Consider the following 15,601-nt stretch of genomic DNA (forward strand, 5'->3'; position numbering starts at 1 on the left):
GGGGGGGGAAGTGGATTAAGAGGGTTATCTATAGTCGTAATCGATTAATATGCTTTATTCACAAACGTGGACTTTTTTATCTCCACCTCGTGTCAATTTTTTTTTTTTTACACGTGTAGCAAAGGGAGGTGCATTCGCAAAATGGACTACATAATAAAAACGCCTTCTTATTTACACAAAACATTTTTATTTTTCATAATATCTTATAATACAGTTGTGCTTATTTGACGCCGTTCAACTTGACTTATTTCACATATTCGTTTATATTATTTATGATGTGTTAACTGTTGTAGTTTTGATTTTCATTTGGGGTGTGGGGGGGGGGGGGGGGGGGATGCCATACCAAAATATGTCGGTTTACCACTTCAATGTATCATAATCATATTTAAGATGGTTTTCTTAAGACTGTCATGGTTGGAATTATCATCATCATCATCATCATCATCATGACCGCTCACATTTTTAGCTATTTTCATCATCGATCATCATCATAATTTTCAGTTATCCTATTCATTTTGTTGGGTTTTTTTTTGGTTTTTTAAAATATGTATATGTGTCAATGATATTGAAGGAATGATAATAATGAATCAGCCACTTTATATTATACCTGATACAATCTGATACACTAATTGTAACTCTATTGATGCTCATCAAATGCTGTGCAGTTTCTCAACAATTCCAGTCATACTTATTCTTATATGACTGTTGAATGGGTGTATTATATCGATTTCTTCGTCTATATCTCATATGAAAATGTCATTCCTTGCATTATCCATCAATGACCACTATTTTGTATTGTTTTTTGTTCAGAACTTTTTTATTTTTCTTTTTTTTTTCAATTTTTATGTCCCTTTGATCTTTTTTGTGTATTTGTTGACGAATCTATCTTATTGTATTATCCAATTGTTGGAGCCATTGAATATTTGTTGTCCATTTCACTGTGCTGTGGGATTCTGTTCTTTTTCCTTGAAAGAGATGTGTAATGGTTTTGCCCAGACCCTGGTCCGAATCTTTTCTCATGAGGAGGGTGGACAGATGAGAGCTCATGATTTTTATTTGCATGAGAGATTTTTTTTTAACTTCTAAATCCCCTCAGAATTAAAAATGTTGTACCCACATCTCTGTGAGATTTCGACGTTGTCTAGGGATAAGGTGGGAATAGATCCAGTTCAATCAAGTTGCACCGTAAACCAGAATTAGTGTTTAATTTTAATCTCCTTTAAATGCTTATTAAAAATTTGCTTAATCATTTTAGCTCTTTATTTTCAGGAAAGAACTCTGTATGCGAGTCGAGTGATGCTTGGGATAAATTATTATAAAATTAAAATAGCTGATAAGATTCCTTTTGTGAGCTGCTCCCCTTACATTCTATCTGTCTATGGTCTTGAGTCTTATCGTCCATCATCCTTTTACTTTTACTTTTACCAAGCGATAAAGTCCAAAATTTTGAACTTCCTCTTCTTTTTTGGTTGAACTAGAATATCGTGCTTTATCTCGGACGCCAAACTCTTCTCTAGCCAGCCTGTTACGCTCCTTAACAAGCCCTGATATGAACTTTCCCATCACTATCAAACTGGAGAGATAACATAAGATGACATATTGCCTTCATACTTGCCTATATCATCTTTCATCTTTGCACAGAACTATTTTTACCATAACAGCACTATATTCTTCCCTCTCCCAACATTATTTCTATTTTACCATCTGTGTATCATATTCAGGAACTAGAACTAAACCACTTGTACTTATAGAATTATCAAAAGTACATGTCGTTCTTGATCACTTTCTAATATCAAGATTTTATTTTAAGGCTCTGAATGTTAAATACAATGTACTCAGATATACTAACAAGAGTGATGAGAAATAATGAACGATTTGTTCATCTCAATTACAGTAATCTGTATCATTACCGTTAACATATTTTTCATGGAACAGTAAGTTTTATTCTAGAAAACATTGTAAATAAGAGACTAGTAGTAGTATTGCAAGAAAGGGGACCCAAGAAACAGGCTGACTTTGAGCGATCCACTTTTTTTTTTTGGGGGGGGGGGGGGGGTATAGTCGATGGTTCAAATCACATCACAGTGCTCTATCTCTAGGCTCAAGTATAAGTTTTACTTTATCTGGCATTTGTCTAACACTAACCCTTTATCTCGTGATCATATAAGACATTTGTGCAACATCACCTTATACCACTGTATTTTTTGTATTTTTTTCGTGGGAAGGATGGGGGGTTGTATTTCCATATTAATATGGATTGAGTGGCGTAAATTTATGACTGTTACTATTATTATTATTGTTCATCATCATCATCATCAATGTGTCTTAAGTTTCATTTCTGTTATCAACATAATTTTTCAGCATTTTTTTTACTCGTAAAATAAAACATTTTTGTACATTTACATCTCATTGTTTGGATTTGCTAGTTCGTTGCTTTTACTTAATTTTCGCCTCTGACATAATAACTCAGCTGTTTCATATAAGTGCAGAATTTATATGCTGAAGCACTAACTATAATACCCTGTGTCACTGTCCACAACTGAGATACTGGGTGGGGATCCTGACCTCCCATAGTGGACAGGGAGGTACTTGCTGTGTCTTCTATCCCCTTATATCTGTTTTCCAATTGTTTCCTGTCGTTGTCTTGGAATGAGATTACTTAGTTTTGTGCTGACCCTGGCCGGGGTTCCTTGACTTGGAGGGAAACAGTTGAATGTATTGTTATAGTTTTGGGAGATGATATTTTTTTACCTTGTAAATCATCTCTCTGTGTGTTTATGTACTGTTATTCTTTTCATTTTTAACAAATGATTTGTAAACATTTGAGTGTATTCCTCTTAGTGGGGACTTGTGCTTGTGTCTGTATGAGACTTTTAGGTGATCTCAAACTGATTACTTTGATAGTGTGCTCTTGGAATCTGCATCTGTTTCCTATTTGAAAAAATTCCCCCTTTGACTTACCTTTTCTTGGGTGCTTTAATTGTAATTCTATAACTTTTTACTATCCCATTTTCTTCCTTTTTACTGGCGCTGATATGACCTTTATGTGTTGCAAGCGCCGTAAAACCCTTAAAAACAAACAAACAGTCCACAACTGAGATAAACTAGATTTTCCTGGACTATATTATTTGATTTGATGTCTTGTCATTTCTTTGCCAAATTTGAAACAAGATGACACATTGAGGTAGAACAAACTATCAGGGTCACTATCTTATATTTAATCATTTTCATGTGTTCATCCCACTTGAGCCTGACATCAAATCAATCGTTAATTACACCAAGGTATTTGTATAGTGAGGAACTTGCTGGACTAATTGGTCCTTTAACTTTAACAGTCAGTTCTATTGGTTCCTTCACTCTCCTAAAGTCAATTACTAGCTCCTTTGTCTTGTTTAAGTTCAGCTAGGGCATCACACCAAGTCACAAATCCTGGGTGGGGTTCCTGACCTCCCATAGTGGGCAGGAAGGCACTTACTGTGTCTTCTATCATCCCCCCCCCCCCCACCCCATCTCAAACTAAATACTGATTTTCCTCCTTTTTACTGGTGCTGATATGACCTTTATGTGTTGCAATCGCCGTAAAACGCTTAAACAAAACAAGACAAATCTATCAATTTCCTGCCTATAACATGATACTTTGTTTAGGCAGTTTAGCGAGAGTGCGAGCCGCTAGCTGAATCGGCGATACAGCCACCCATCGACATTGACAAAAGTTATACACACTCAGATGTTTACAAAATAATAAGAAAAAAAACTTATATTTTAAACGGAAAAATGATTTACAAGGAAAAAATGTTTCTCACAAATAGATAAATCCACCCAACTGTTTCCCTGTCAGCAAAAGACCCTTGGCACAGCCCAGCTTAAATCATTTCCAGGACAAGAACACAAAGCCACATGAAAATGACAAATGATGTTAGGGGATAAAAGAGAAGGACAATAATAATTATTCAAATCTTTATGAAATTTGTGTTTAATGATATTTACATATATACAAGTAAAACAAGACTGGCCCTTTTCCCTGAACCTTTCCAGTTAATATCAATTGTGTCATAGAATCCAATTTAGTTCAAGAGAAAAGGACTTTGCCACAGACCTGAGACGGCAGAGCATCTAGTCGAACGGTATGTTGTGACGATGCTACCCGGCGGGTTTGCGACGGTGCACGAATGCGGACCAGACTTTGCTGATTGGGTCGATCGTCATAACATAGTAGTGTGAAAACCATAAGAGGCTGCTGCTACAGACCAATCTGCTCTCAAGAGTATTGAAATCAATTATGAGTATAAATTAAGTTGAATAACTTTCAAATCAAAGTCGAGTGGAATCCACAAAAAGTAAACACCTCTTGATGGTCCTAAACTCTCTGTTATTTAACCCTCTCCTTGCCACCCATAGGAAAATCGTCACATTCGTTACGATAAAACCAACATTTTTCTTATTCAAATTCTCTTGCACATCATAGAATTTAAAGAAAATGAACAGTGTGTTGTAGAGTGTGTTTTGCTGAAGAAATTATGTATCTCAAGAACTAATTGAGTGATTAAAAAATCTCTTTTTTTGTGATAGTTGAGTGTGAAGTTTTGGGGAAATTCTTGACAATGGCTGGTAAGGAGAGAGTTAACTAAGTGTATTGTATTGAAATGGATAAAGTCAACTTTGCTTAAAGTTAAAGTCAACCAATCTTTCTATTCCAGCCCTGTTGGCTTTATCAGGATTCCACGGTTAGAATCTTGCTGCAGGTCCTCAGGTTCTACTCTCCAACCAGCAGTGATGCCGGGAATGAGTGTTTGATCTGAGGGTAACCATTTTACAAAAGAACAGTGTCTTACCTAAAGAGGTAGAAGAAATTGTTACTGTTCATTTCACATGACCTAGAATAAGCTGGCTCCACGGCCTCTGGTTAATTTACTAAAAGTGAGGGACGGATATATCGACACCACCGGTGCTGTGATAAAATATCAACAGAAGTGCTTTGTCCATATATGAAAAAAATAAATAAAGGGAAACCAATGAAAAATAAAGGGATACATCACGAAGACTCCACCTCCAAGAAAAACACTCATTTGTGAGGAAATGTGACAAAGCAGAAAATCAAAGTTAAAACTTTGAAACTTAAAATGAAGCTTATGAGATTAAATTTAACGCATATATCCCTTTGAACAAAAAACGTGTCTGGATTAAAAATAAATGTCTGTCACTCAAGCTTTCAAAACTGTGTGTCCGTTCATACATTGTTAAATGATCTCCTTATTAATATGACCATGGTGTATTAAAAAGTCATACAGCTTTCGTGTCTTATTCACATCAATCTTGATTAAAGTTCTAGCCTGGGCCAGCTTGAGACAGCCATTTTTGTTGCACTCGTTGATAAGAATCTTGGAGAAATCCAGGTATGCTTGCGGAATAAGACGGACCTCAGAGCAAAGCTAGATTGATGGTGTGAAAAAATTAAAAAATAAAATAGTCATAACAAAAAAATAATGGCAATCAAATTTTCTTTTTTAAAGCAAATGTAAATTACAAAATTCAATAATAAAAAAATTAATGAATCATTTATAAGCGCAATACCCACTAAACATGCTCAAATCGCTTTACAAGAGGTCCCTAGCAATCAGTAACACTTAACAAGTAGGTTGAGAAATCTAGGGCAATATTACAATTTTTTTATGATAGAGATATCATTGTTAACGACCAGGTACACATTTTACACCCGATTACAGTGAGAGAATGTGAGTAAAGAGCCTTTTCCAGAGACTAAACTATGTGCTGCTCAGAGCAGAACTCGAACCCTGGAACTTCTGGAATGATGGTGAGTGTCACGCCACAAGACCTCATTGCCACACAAATTTCACTATGAAAACCCATGACATGCAGTGGATTGAGATAAATCATTTAATGACCCACTTTAAAATGTCTCACTATTGTCTTGTTATACAAAACATATGTGTGTTGGCCTTGGAAAGTATACCAAATGTCGCTGAATCAAGTTTTGAGCTGGAGGGTAATAAACATAAAAACGGCATTCTGTGGTCAATATGAGTTTTCTTTTTTTAAAAACAATAGTTCAACCATCTATCTTTCCTTTCCCAAAAAACATTCTTTTGTATGTTGTGTCATTATATTCTTAAAAATATTTTTTATGGGTAAGTAGAAGAGATTACTTCGAAATCTGTGTAAAATGTGACCAAAAAGATGCATTTTCCCCGACCTGATTTGACTCATGATTTAGCATGAAAAGTTTGGCATATTAGGTATAATTATTTTGGTGTTATATCCCCTTTACTTTTAGCTGTTGACTACATTAAATTATGTCGTTTTAACTTTAAAGCTACCTTTAACTAACCATATCTTGAAAACTAGTGAAAGTATTGACAAAATTCAAAGACCATTATGATAAGGGATGATTGCAGATTGAAAAACTAGCATAAACTCAAATTCCATACGGGTGGAAACATTTTGTATGTTTTCCAAGGCCAACACACATATTTCCAATTAAAAATTTGTCACAAAGAGTCAGATTTAATTTTCTCAATTAAATGACAAATATTTACTCCAATTTGCAGGTAGTTACAGTGAAAAAACACTAATAAAAACTTGTGACTTACCTCCCTTTCGGTATGATTAAGCTTGTCATAGCCAGGAAGACCAGTGATGTCCAAACGAGGTGTTGCTCTGCGAGCTATCATGAAATAACAATAATAATAATAATAATAATAATAATAATAATAATAATAATAATAAATAATAATAATAATAATAACAATAATAATAATAATAGTAATAATAATCTAAAAAAAAAATATGATTTTGGTCAAAATTGTTCCGTATTGCCAATGTTAAATTTATATCATCAAGCACAGAATTACTGGCAAATCTAAAAATTATAAATGTATTTTTTACAGACTGATATACGGGTAACTTGCAGACCTTTTTTTACTTCAGGCTAATTCTAACATCCGTTGACTCAAATTAATATGAAGAAAATCCGCTAGGTCTTAATACTCAGTCCTCTTTATATTTCATTATTAGATGTTCTTATCTTTATGAAAAGTAAAAGAAATATAAACTCTTACGAAGAGGAAACGATGCACTATTTGCTTTTCCTGGATTTTCCAGAGCTGCTTGACGTGCCAGCCATGTTTGGGCAGAATTTTCATCCTGAAATGACCAAATGTTTTTTTAAAGAAGTACAGTAGAACATGAAAGTAAAGTACTCGGAAATAGCGAGAACTCGGAAATAGCGAGTAAAATCTAAATCCCCGTTTTTTCCCCTTATTTGAGTCAATAAAATTAGCATGAAAGTAGCGAGTATGAAAAAGAGGTCAACTCGGAAATAACAAGCATTTCCTGCCCCAGCCTAGGACTGCGAACGAAGTAAAGCAAAACAAGAGACAATGGCAATTTAAATATTTTTAGCCTAGCCTCTTTTCTTTTCTTATTTTTCGTTACGAGTAATATTACATAGTAGCCTAGTCTGAAGTAGTACATAATAGGCGAAACAAATTTGGGTGGGGGTTGGGTTTGTGTGCGTGTGTGTGTGTATTGGGGGTGGGGGTCAATTATTCACCTAATGTGGTGCCACGCGACGCGCGAGGTAAGCACATGTCAACATGCCTCACTTCGCAGCATCGGTCAGCGAGTAGCATCGTTAACGAACGACACGATCAGCGAGAGAGGGGAGTGTGGAACCGTTATTTCAATGGGTCAGTGATTGAGTGATGCGCTTGCTTACCTCATCAAACATGCCGAGTGCATACAAACACTCGCGCGCACACGCACACGCACACACTTCTATGTTCTTGTTTTCTTTTCTAGTCATGAATTTACTTGAAAATAAAAACAAAAAAACAACAAAAAACCAAGCATTCTGCCACTTCTGTGAAGAAATTGAAATAGGGGCGACGGCTTTTACTCGAATTACACACTGAGGGGAAAAAACAGCAGTATTATAACCTTTCCTGGCAACTCGCCTGGCAACTCGGGAATAGCGAGAACTCGGAAATAGCGAGTAATCAGGAGTGGACCCGTCGAACTCGCTATTTCCGAGTTCTACTGTAATTATAGGAAATATAAAGAGGGAAAAAAACTGCAATCATAAGAATTATTACTTTTTACCAATCACTGATCTATCAATTGACACTAAAAGCATTTATCAATTGACACTAAAAGCAATGATTAACAACATCATTTACATTGATCAAAGAGAGGCAATTGGAATTTTGAAAAATAAAAACATTTTAAAATAAGAAGAATGCCTAATGAAATTATTATCCTCAGATGCAACCAAAAGAAAAGAAACAAAACAACCATAGCGAGTAATCAGGAGTGGACCCGTCGAACTCGCTATTTCCGTGTTCTACTGTAATTATAGGAAATATAAAGAGGGAAAAAAACTGCAATCATAAGAATTATTACTTTTTACCAATCACTGATCTATCAATTGACACTAAAAGCATTTATCAATTGACACTAAAAGCAATGATTAACAACATCATTTACATTGATCAAAGAGAGGCAATTGGAATTTTGAAAAATAAAAACATTTTAAAATAAGAAGAATGCCTAATGAAATTATTATCCTCAGATGCAACCAAAAGAAAAGAAACAAAACAACCAAAAGTAAATAACTACATCCTCTCCCAAAATAATCATGTAAATGTTGCTGCTCGAAGCAATAAATAATAATGTGAAATTGAATGTAAGCTTCAATTTAATTACAAAAACAGATCAAATGAACGTTTCAGGTTTCCCCTTAATCAACAAAACAGGATGAATGAAACACCACAGATGAATGAGATGATCTCAACCAAAACGTTCATTTGATCTGTTTTTGTAATTAAATTGAATCTTACATTCAATTTCACATTATTATTTATCCCAAAATAATCACACAATCAAGGAGAGGAAATGGCTAAGAAATAACAGTAAAATTGCATTAGTCTTGTGTTCCAAGGGTCAACTGGTTTAAAAGAGCAACTGAATCGAGTACAAAGGATCTTTTTACTTCATCCTCACCTTCAAATATGACTAGTTTCTGTTATAGATTTTTCTTTTAAAGGATTGTAGGAATATTAATTTCTCTAAACCAACCACCTATCAGCTCACTAAAGAAAGTTGTGTCTCTGTGTACAAAGTCAATACAGGAAGACATTATGATCAACCTCAGAAAATTAGTCACTTCATAATTACCGACCTTGATGTGATTCAGTACATCCTGTAGCAAATGCCTTTTGGATTTGGTCGTGTCTCTACGTTGACGAAGTAAATGAAAGACTTTAATACTGCCTAGTCTTGTCAATCCATTTTTTCTATATTCTTGTAAGCGTAAAATGTCTGACTTCAACTGTTTTTCCACTGGAAACGAAAAATAAGAGTTTGATATTTTTCTAAAGTTATGGAAAAGCTTTATATTTTATTTGTCACAATTCTGTACTGAAAATTATATTTCAATCACAACACAAAAGACTTAAAATTAAATGGACAATACACATAAGTAATATCGACGCTTTCTTTTAACAGTCGAATCAGAATCATACATTTTGTCCCTCACTAAGGGAGGTGTTTTTCTAGGTCAACAATCTTTAATCAAAATGCTATTTTATTTGGAACAGAGAATTCAACAGAATGTACAAATGTGACCCATCAAGCAAAATTGGTAATATGTCTAGAAAAATAGGATGAGGAGAAATTTAAGTTGTTTGTAGTTTAAGAACTATATGTGACCCACTGCCTCAAAACAGTTTTATTGATTTTATAACCAGAAATATAAGGTTTTTGACAATCCTTGTTTTTTTTGTTTAATCAACAAAAAGGAGAACAAGTTCCCGTGGAGCTAGAAAGTAAAATTTCATCTCTCTGATAGTTTTAATTTCAAATTCACTTTTTGTGATTTACACCTGATTATCTCTTTTTGATGATGTAAAATTATAGATGTTAAGACCATTTAACTAAATTAAATTATCATCAAGTTCATACCAGAAATAGACGATTGGTCACATATGTATTATCAGAGCTTTCCATTCTCCTTAATGAATTATTGTCATCAAATGGGCCACTTCAGATATAAATGTCTCATCATACAATAACATTTAACATGGAGAAGTTCAACAATCATTACATTTTTAAAATATGGACCGCTACCGTGACCAAATACTATTTCCACATCTATTGTTAGTCACCTTAGAGCCTCATTAAATACCACAGTAATGATGATTTTAAAAGATCCCAACCGTTTGTTTTTATAAGCTTCTCACATTTCTAATTTTAAAGATTCCATATCAAGTACAGCAGTAGTTGTCTTTCACAGCCAAAATGACCATGGAGATCATTTTATCCAAGTTGGCTGTAATATTTAACATACACTTAGGATTGCTTGCTTCCCTTTCCATAAGACACTAGTCGATTGCAAAGTACTTTCTGCAAATTCTAATAGTCACAGCTACTCAATCACAATCACTGCTGGGTAAACAGAGGTTAAGACATAATTTCGACTGCACCCAAGACTGATACCGGTCTATTTGCCCAACAGTGAGTGCTCAACTCCGAGCTGATATGCACCCCCCCCCCCCCCCCCCCCCAGACTAGAAAGGACATGAAATATTTGTTGGGAATAACTTTTACAAAACATCGTTGACAAAGCAACAAATAAAGAAAGAAAGAAAGAACATAAACAAATTTTTTTAAATGAAACTCACAAAGCAAACTTTCAAGATATTTGTCAAAAGTAATTGGAGGAAAAAGTCTCATGAAAGGACGAAAGAATTCCAAAGACAGGCTTCTCTCATACCGACGTCTCATCCTACCTGTAGATAAATATCATATATATTTATACACATTGGTTGATATCTACCTAATCTTTATTATCTAAGAGTACTCGATAGTTGATTAAAGTATATACTGTTATAACAGTATATTTACATATTATTGCTTACATATATTATAGTATTATATTATTCTATTGAATATACATTATTGTGTGTTTATTATATTTTAATTATATATATGTCATTGCATTATTACAATTTTTATTGAGTTTCATTTTGGTCTAGATAGTAGGGTAGATAGGGTAGAGAGATTGAAAGAAGTGTTGAAAGTTACAGTGATGCAAAAACTGGATAAATTACTCACCATACCACCTTCTGATATTAATGAGACCATAATCACGTACAAGTCTGTAAAATAAATTGAAAGAAGCAGCCTGGCTTAACTAATGAACATGTTACGACTCATTATACAATAAAAGTCAAGTTGAAAGTCAACAAGCACCTGATTCGAATGAATGATACATATATATATATATATATATATATTATATATATATATATATATATTTATATATCTTCCTATTTACCTATTTAATGAACAAAGGTTATCTCATTGATATTTATGGGACGGGGAGGGGGGGGGGGGGGGGGGGGGTAAAATTTTGATCGTTGGAAAGAGAAAAGAAAAAAAAAGAGGAAGAAGAAAAATGGAAAAAGGAGAGGAAACAAATAATATATGAAGGAGAGAGAAGGGGAAGATGTGATGAAGGAGGAGCGAGGCAAAGGAGGAGGAGTGAGATAGAGGATTTTTAAAAAGTCAAAAGAAATCATTAAGAATCTGTTACACACGAACCATACGGGCTAACCCACACTGGAGAATGACTCTGACAACCCGACACTGCCGTCTTCCGGATAAAGAAGTCGGACACGGATAAAATATATAGAATAAAGAGAAGAGCCGCTAGACCTAACCATACCAAGCACCCGACATCCTCTGCCGGTTTTTTTCGAGCTTGTTATGGATAGGTCTAGCGACTCTTCTCTTTATTCTTATTTTGTCAATGTCCAACGTCTTTATCCGGAAGATGGCAGAGGACGACAGTGTGGGGTCACCGGAGTCAGTCTCCGGTGTTCTTTTTCTATTTTTAATTTGATTTTGTTTCTTTTCTAAAACCTTCTCTTTTCCATTTCTCTTGCCTTGACTTCAGAACATGTAAATCAATCAAACGGTTATTAAGACATGAGTGCACAGCTTGGATGGACTCCCTTACAAGATAGACAGAGAGAACAGTGACTCATCCTCCACTCCAGTTCGAAATATTTTTTAAAAACACTGCCATCTCACCCAAAAACTGAATCCATGCAGTCAAACATAACAGGTCCAAAACTCAAAGATTGACTTGCACTCTGCATTACTCAATTGAGCTTTATTGAGCGTTATATAGCACAATATCCACTAAATGTGCTCAAAGCGCTTTACAAGGGGCCCTACTCAACAGCAACATTTAACATGTAGGACGGGACTGATGCCTGTTAGGCGATATTACAATTTTTCGGACAAAGACAATGCTGTTTACGGACAGGTACTCATTTTACACCTGAGTACAGTGAGATAATGTGAGTAAAGAGCCTTTTCCAAGGACTCAACTATGAGCCGAGCGCAAGGCTCGAACCCATGACCTTCCGATCCGAAAGCGAGTGTCATACCACTAGACCACATAGCCACCCTCTAGATTGGAAAGCTTTGCCAGGAATGTGTGTGCACAATACACACTCTAAAAAAGAGTGTTAAAACACTTAACTATTAACACCAACAGTGAAAGATGAATTCTTCTCTCCATCCTTGCAAACCAATGCTCAGAACCGAGTCCAATCCTTGTAATGTACAGTTACAGAAACTTAACAGGCACTCACTTTTTCCTCCATTGCCTTTCTATCAAAGCATTCCTGTATACTTCAAGGACAGAGCATTTCATTTCTGAAATAAAATAACACATAAAAGTCGCATTTCTTCACAATTTGAAGTTATCTTATCTATAGTATACACAACAATCATATCCTCCCCCCCCCCCCCCCCCCCCCAACCCCATTATCTGCTATGAATTCAAAGATAAATTAGTGTCCAGAAAATTTGCAAAACACTTCCATGATAACATTAACCTGTCTAATGCTAGGAACCCTGAAAAGTTATAACAAAAGAAATTAAAAAATAAATATCAACTTGATTTTTAAAAATAATAATAAAACTCACAACAGGGAGTGTTTCAGACTCAAAACCAATCTTCAGCCAAATACATAATCAACATTAAACCATAAATGCTAATTATCATATATCTTTTATTTTTAAATCAAAGTCTCTAAGTCAACTTTCTGTTTGTTCAAATCTTTCAATGTGAATTTAATTTGATGCAATAACATAATTCAATGCTGATGGTGACAAAAAATGAAAAAAAGAGTAAAATTCTGAATAATTGTCTTTAAGCCTTATTTTTACTGAGTTAACCCACTGTGTATAGCAAGAGAGGTGATAAAATGAGGAAAAATGCTGCCACGGGGCTCATCAAAGTGTTATGTAAATAAATTGTACTCACCATGCCAACATGGAAAATGGGCAATAAGTAAGTAGAGATTGGGTAAACTGCACCTATTTGTTCCACCACACACAAACTCTTTCACTGCCAGTACAATGATTAGGGGAAATGTCATTTTTTAAGGGAGGAAATTCCTACTCTGGCAACAAAATCGCGGATTTCCTGGGATCCGAAAAAAAAAAAAAAAACCATCAGCACTGATTATTTTTATTTGTTACCTTTATAAAGATCTTTATCTTTCTCATCATCAGCATGCTTCAATTCAATATCCTTTCCATGAAAATTCTCCTCAGTTTCACTATCATCACTAGAGCTATCATCAGTGTCATTAAATTGCATTTGGCAGATGTCCATCTCAACAAAATTGTCAAACTCTATGTTGAAATCACCACGTGAAGCAGAGTAGCCTCCCATGTCATGCCAGACGTTAGAACCCTCAAGGGGTCTAGGAGGGTTGTCAGATACTGTTAGATACAGATAGATACATAGGAAAGGGCGTGGTTATGGTAGATTTATTGTTTACTTGAATGGCATTTGTAAACAATGATAATCAAAATCAGCCCTAAATGGGGAAATATCAACTACTTTCTGGAAAAATATCCTTATTCTGTTATCGCAATATCATCCTTCATCACCACAGAGGTAAGTCCTTAATGACAACTTGACCCTTAATCCTTGGATCATGTCCATATAAGATTTCAATTCTTTGAAAAAAAAAAACACTTTTCATTAATTTTGAATGGATTTAATTATAAAACAAAGAATGTCATCTCTTAAAATATCTTAGTAAAAAAAAACAAAAAACTGATACACGCATCAGCTAAGAAAATAAGTTTATTGCTTTCTTGACGGACTACCTTTTTCTAAGACTTAAGGATAAACAGTGCAAGCTCCTTAATCCAAATGGCACCATTACATAGAAATTGTTCCAAGTTAAAAGCAATGTTCCATTATATATATCTTGTCTGAATTTTATTATCCATTCTTCACTACATTTAACATTATTATGTGTGTAGTTATGATGGCAGAGGAGAGAGAACGTGTTACCCCTGTGATATAACTTCTAATCATATGGAATAACCAATACATCCATATCTCGAAAAAAGAACAAATGAATCAATGACACATAAATCCTGTTCCACAATAATTCACAGCACATTATACAATTTTTATCACAGCGATATGCCTCGTTAAAAGTAAATCAATCATTGCATCATTACTTACACTCTTATTAATCATTTGATGCTCACAAGGCTGGCAAATGGCTAGAGTATAATGTATTACTATATTAAAGGGAATGGGTGGTGATAGACTCAATGCCAATGTTAATTATCAACTTTTTTGCTCATTCAAAGTTACCGGATGACTCCTTTCTTATTCAGGTTTGTGATTAGTTAGAAAGAAAAAAATTCTTAAAACGATTGTTGAGGTTCTGCGATCATTCCAATTAACTGGCATGTGTTCTAATTATAAATGTAATATTTATAAAAATAAATATACATATAATCATAAATTATATTTAGAAATTTTTGTCACACGCATATCGTTCCAGTTAAATGGTTGTTTAAATACTGGCTTTGACTGCCTTAGCTAAATTTGTCCCAAATTAAGTCATCATGAAAATGAATGGAATTCAAAAATCAAATCCATTTCCAAATAAACATACAAAATTCCATACAAGACCACTGTCAAATTTCAATGCTTTAAGGATTTTAAGATGAGACAACTTACATTTATATATGATAGGAGCCCCTCTGTCGGTGACATGACTGTCTGGAAATTCTGCAGAATAAGCAACAAGATATGATTATATTGAGTCAAACATTGCACTATTACATGTAACAAACTTTCTAAAATTTGAGAAAGATGTTTTACAATATTATATTTATTTGAAACTGAGAGAAAATGTTATTTGATGTCAAAACAGTCATCCATTCTCTTTCTGAACAAAAATATATTTGTATAATCAACCCGTTAAAACTGAATTTTCCCTCCGTTACTTTTACAACTGCAGACCTCATTGTTTCTACCAAAAGAACAGCATCAGCTTCACAAACCTTGGTTAAAACTGTTAAATTTGATGGCAAATTTGGACATGTAAAGAGTCCAGAATCTAATCTTGGTGCAGTCGAGATTATTTTCCTGGGTAGCTGAATTTGTTAGATCTGACAGAAAGTACTTTGTAATATACTAGACCTGCCACTTCACGAAAAAGGAAATCAGTATGACATTGTAAAAAAATCA

At 34.4% G+C, this 15,601-nt stretch overlaps 1 protein-coding gene across 1 annotated transcript; it reads right to left on the reverse strand.

Annotated features, from left to right (window-relative positions):
* Nucleotides 1-3,957: 3,957 nt before the first annotated feature.
* On the reverse strand, nucleotides 3,958-15,219 carry LOC144969089 (transcriptional adapter 2-alpha-like). Its single transcript, XM_078908137.1, has 9 exons — nucleotides 15,089-15,219; nucleotides 13,576-13,821; nucleotides 12,681-12,744; nucleotides 11,131-11,174; nucleotides 10,698-10,805; nucleotides 9,197-9,357; nucleotides 7,077-7,161; nucleotides 6,609-6,682; nucleotides 3,958-5,429 (listed from the first exon to the last, which is right to left on the reverse strand). The coding sequence occupies exons 2-9, from the start codon at nucleotides 13,769-13,771 to the stop codon at nucleotides 5,238-5,240; spliced, it is 924 nt and encodes a 307-aa protein (XP_078764263.1). The 5' UTR covers nucleotides 13,772-13,821; nucleotides 15,089-15,219; the 3' UTR covers nucleotides 3,958-5,237.
* Nucleotides 15,220-15,601: the final 382 nt, after the last annotated feature.

This window comes from Berghia stephanieae, chromosome 3 (genome assembly GCF_034508935.2).
Source record: "Berghia stephanieae isolate SIO BIC M18660-M18661 chromosome 3, UCSD_Bste_1.3, whole genome shotgun sequence".
NCBI classification, from domain to species: Eukaryota; Metazoa; Mollusca; class Gastropoda; order Nudibranchia; family Aeolidiidae; genus Berghia; species Berghia stephanieae.